Source organism: Tarenaya hassleriana, unplaced genomic scaffold (assembly GCF_000463585.1).
Source record: "Tarenaya hassleriana unplaced genomic scaffold, ASM46358v1 Cleome48, whole genome shotgun sequence".
Lineage (NCBI taxonomy): Eukaryota > Viridiplantae > Streptophyta > Magnoliopsida > Brassicales > Cleomaceae > Tarenaya > Tarenaya hassleriana.
In genome coordinates, this window is record NW_010967498.1 from 874,095 (window position 1) to 878,199 (window position 4,105).

Consider the following 4,105-nt stretch of genomic DNA (forward strand, 5'->3'; position numbering starts at 1 on the left):
CTAGTTCCAGAAAAACTGTACAGAGACATAGAAAAATTTTACGAAGAAGCAACGCTTTGGTAAACATCATTTCGATAATATGTCTAAATGCACGTAGATATATATATATATATATATTTTTTTTTTTTTTGTAAATGTGCGTAGATATATTTTGATCATAATATAATATTTTTGCTTCAATATTGCCACAAATTATCAAGGGAAAACTGCGGCTTCGTTTTAACCAAAAAAAAAAAAAAAATACTGCGGCTTCATCGTGTATCAGATTGGTTCGGCGGTCCCAAATTATGAAATGCGAGAAAATTCATATGGGTAAAACAGAAAATTCTTATTTAATATATATATATATATATATATATCAAACGAAATTGATTATTTGGTACGTCTTTCTATAAGGATGTGGGATGTTTTTTTTCTCACCATTATATGAATATATATGATTAAAAAAATTGCAAATGGTCAATTCTTTTTTTAACAAACAGTGTGACCAGAGAACACTTTACTTTTGTCCCTATCAAACAACGACTTTATGTTCTCCATACTAGGGCGTCATAAACATGACGCGTGTCCAAAGAAAAATAAAAACAGACGTGTAATAATTATGGCATAAACTATAATTTTTTATATATATTTTTTTTAATTCGAGAATTTACTTGATCCAACGATATTTTTCAGAATGATTTATATACCATAATTAAAATTGTACAGAGAAATGATCACTTTTCATGTGCTAAAATTCAACAAATATTATCATTCAAAATTATTTTTTTCTAAGAAAATTACAAAGTATTTAAGAATTAGTTTTTTTTTGGTACACATAATGTTTCAAAAAAAAAAGGATTAGTTTCAAAACTGGCATTGCAAAAAATACATAATGTTCCATGGTAGAAGAAGTATAAGTTTGATTCAAATTCAACATTCGAAAATAATTTTAAAAATGAGTATTATCTCTTAAAATTGATGCATTTTAATATATATTCAGTTAATCAATGGTGAAATTTGAATATAATTTTTTAATTACTGTCCTCAAAATAATATTTTATGACTTTATCCCCATTTGAGAAATTCTTTATACCAATCATAAATTTGCGCTGTTAATAATAATACATATATATATATATATATATATATATTTTATTACTTTACATAATAGTCCCCACTTCTTCCCCTTTAGACCTTTATATATACACCACATTACCTGTGACCCTTCAACTCACACACCAAAATTCATTTTCTCTCTCAAGATGATGCCTCCTGGTGAACAAGAAGCCAGCATTGCCATGAAGACCGGTCCGGTTAACGCTGTGCTTGCAAACCGGTCCGAGACCATGCCGGTTCACGCTGATCGGTCTAGTTCCCCTAGCCACGTAATCCCTTGCCCCGACGAAGAAAATCCAAGTCCTCATCAAGATCATCAATTAAGAAAATCTTCCGTTCTTCGCCGATCTTTACGTCCCGTGATTCTCAAGGTATGTAAACCATGTACTTAACCGGATACTAAACCGGTTTTGTATTTGTCTTTCTATTGGTTTAATCAAGATTGCGTTGCGTTTGTAATACCGCAGTTCGAGGACCTGACGTATAGCATCAATTTGCGAACCGGGAAGGGTAGTTTTTGGTTCGGATCACACGAACCGAAATCGACTCGGTTAATCCTCAACGGCGTAACCGGTATAGTCAAACCGGGAGAGCTACTCGCAATGCTCGGGCCATCAGGAAGCGGCAAGACCACCCTCTTAACGGCGTTAGCTGGGCGTTTAAACGGCAAGCTCTCCGGCTCCGTCACATATAACGGACAGCCGTTTTCCAGCTCCGTGAAACGCAAAATAGGATTCGTGACCCAAGACGACGTCCTCTACCCTCACTTAACCGTCACGGAGACGTTAACTTTCACGGCGATGCTCCGTCTACCCAAGGAACTAACCCGGTTAGAGAAAATCGAACAGGTGGAATCGGTTATATCGGATCTCGGGTTAAACCGGTGCAGCAACAGCGTAATCGGAGGCGGTTTGATCCGAGGAATTTCGGGTGGGGAGAGAAAACGGGTCAGTATCGGGCAAGAGATGCTCGTGAACCCGAGCCTGCTTCTCCTCGACGAACCGACGTCGGGCCTGGATTCGACCGCGGCGGCGCGAGTGATCGCCACCGCACGTGGGTTGGCGCGTGGAGGCCGTACGGTGGTCACGACCATTCACCAGCCGTCGAGTCGGCTTTATAAGATGTTCGACAAGGTCCTTATTCTCTCGGAAGGGTCGCCGATTTATAGTGGGGAGTCGGGTCGGGTCATGGAGTATTTCGGGTCCATTGGGTTCCAACCCGGTTCGAGTTTCGTTAACCCGGCGGATTTCGTTCTTGATCTCGCTAACGGTGAGTAGGAAAAATAAACGCCGAATCTATTTAAATATTTTTTGTTTCGTTGGGGTTAATTGAGAACTGGAACAGCTAACGTCGACTGTAAAGTGAACTCTTTTCCTCATGCATCATGAGATGTCTGAAAACGACACTTTATCCACGTAGGCAAATATGTTCCTTTGCGTATTCCTTGCAAATTTTATTGTCTAATACCCATGGGAAAAAGAATAAGAAATTAGGTTATAAATCTATATTGCTTTGTCGTTTGCATCTGCAGGCATAACTCCGGACACAAAACAATACGATCAAGTTGAAGTTCATGGAAGATTAGAGCGACACGAAGAACAGAATTCTGTGAAACAAATGTTAATACATTCTTACAGAAAGAGCTTGTATCCATTGTTGAAAGACGAGATTTCCCGAACATCATTACCGCAAGACCAGACATTCTCCGGTTCGAAAACGAAGTCATCCACAAGTAAGTTACCAAAAAGAAGAATAGAAATAAAAGCTTATAAATACATTTTGGTTATGGCTTATATGTTATCTATCTTGTGGTTGTCGTATCGTTTTAGGAACGAAAGATACTCAGTGGCCAACGAGTTGGTGGGTTCAGTTCTACGTTCTTCTGAAACGGGGCTTGAAGGAGAGAAGGCACGAATCCTTCTCAGGACTTAGAATATTTCAGGTGATGTCGGTTTCGATCCTCTCCGGCCTCTTATGGTGGCATTCCCGTGTTTCTCATCTTCAAGATCAGGTACACATATACATATATGTGTATATATAACCATAAGTTGCATATCCGACATAGAGAAGCACCTTTGTGTCAAATATATATGTTACATTCTTTATGTTGTTATCAATGTTCTTACTTGTATATAATGTCTTAAACTAGGTGGGCTTGCTCTTCTTCTTCTCCATATTTTGGGGATTCTTCCCGCTATTCAACGCCATTTTCACGTTCCCTCAAGAACGTCCAATGCTCGTAAAAGAACGATCTTCGGGAATGTACAGACTCTCCTCCTACTACATTGCAAGAACAGTTGGCGACTTGCCAATGGAACTAATCCTTCCAACCATCTTCGTGACCATTTCGTATTGGATGGGTGGGCTCAAACCCTCGCCAACCACATTCCTCTTGACCCTTTTGATCGTTCTGTACAACGTCCTAGTGGCTCAGGCCGTAGGGTTAGCCATGGGAGCCATCTTGATGGACGTGAAGCAGGCCACGACGCTGTCGTCAGTGACGATGCTCGTCTTCTTGCTAGCCGGCGGATACTACATTCAGCACATACCGGGTTTCATCGCTTGGCTGAAGTACATTTCGTTCAGCCATTACTGCTATAAGCTTCTTGTCGGGGTTCAGTACACAGGGAATGAGGTATATGAATGTGGATTAGGGTTGCGTTGTAGGGTTATGGATTATGAAGGGATTAGGAATTTGATGATTGGGAATAACAATATGATGTGGGATGTGTTGGCTCTTGGGATCATGCTGGTGGGTTATAGGGTTCTTGCTTACTTGGCTCTACGGAATTTATGACCGTTTTGTTTGACGGTTACTGTCGGAAAGTTAAAGCCAAAGTGTACAATAAGCTTTTGTCGTTCAATTAGAAATGGAAATATTAGCTAGTTTCATTTTTTTGTTGAGTTTTATTTATTTAGCTCACGTCATTATCGTCGTTGGTCAGTCGGATTTCATTTTGGTCTTTCACTTATAGGCTATTAAAGAACGTGTATATATATATATATA

The 4,105-nt window shown here is 39.3% G+C and overlaps 1 protein-coding gene across 1 annotated transcript; it reads left to right on the top strand.

Moving 5' to 3' along the window:
* Positions 1 to 1,193: 1,193 nt before the first annotated feature.
* On the top strand, positions 1,194 to 3,999 carry LOC104825721 (ABC transporter G family member 21-like). The gene is made up of 5 exons (XM_010558097.2): positions 1,194 to 1,469; positions 1,566 to 2,367; positions 2,630 to 2,830; positions 2,928 to 3,109; positions 3,248 to 3,999. The coding sequence occupies exons 1-5, from the start codon at positions 1,245 to 1,247 to the stop codon at positions 3,893 to 3,895; spliced, it is 2,058 nt and encodes a 685-aa protein (XP_010556399.1). The 5' UTR covers positions 1,194 to 1,244; the 3' UTR covers positions 3,896 to 3,999.
* The last annotated feature ends 106 nt before the right edge of the window (positions 4,000 to 4,105 follow it).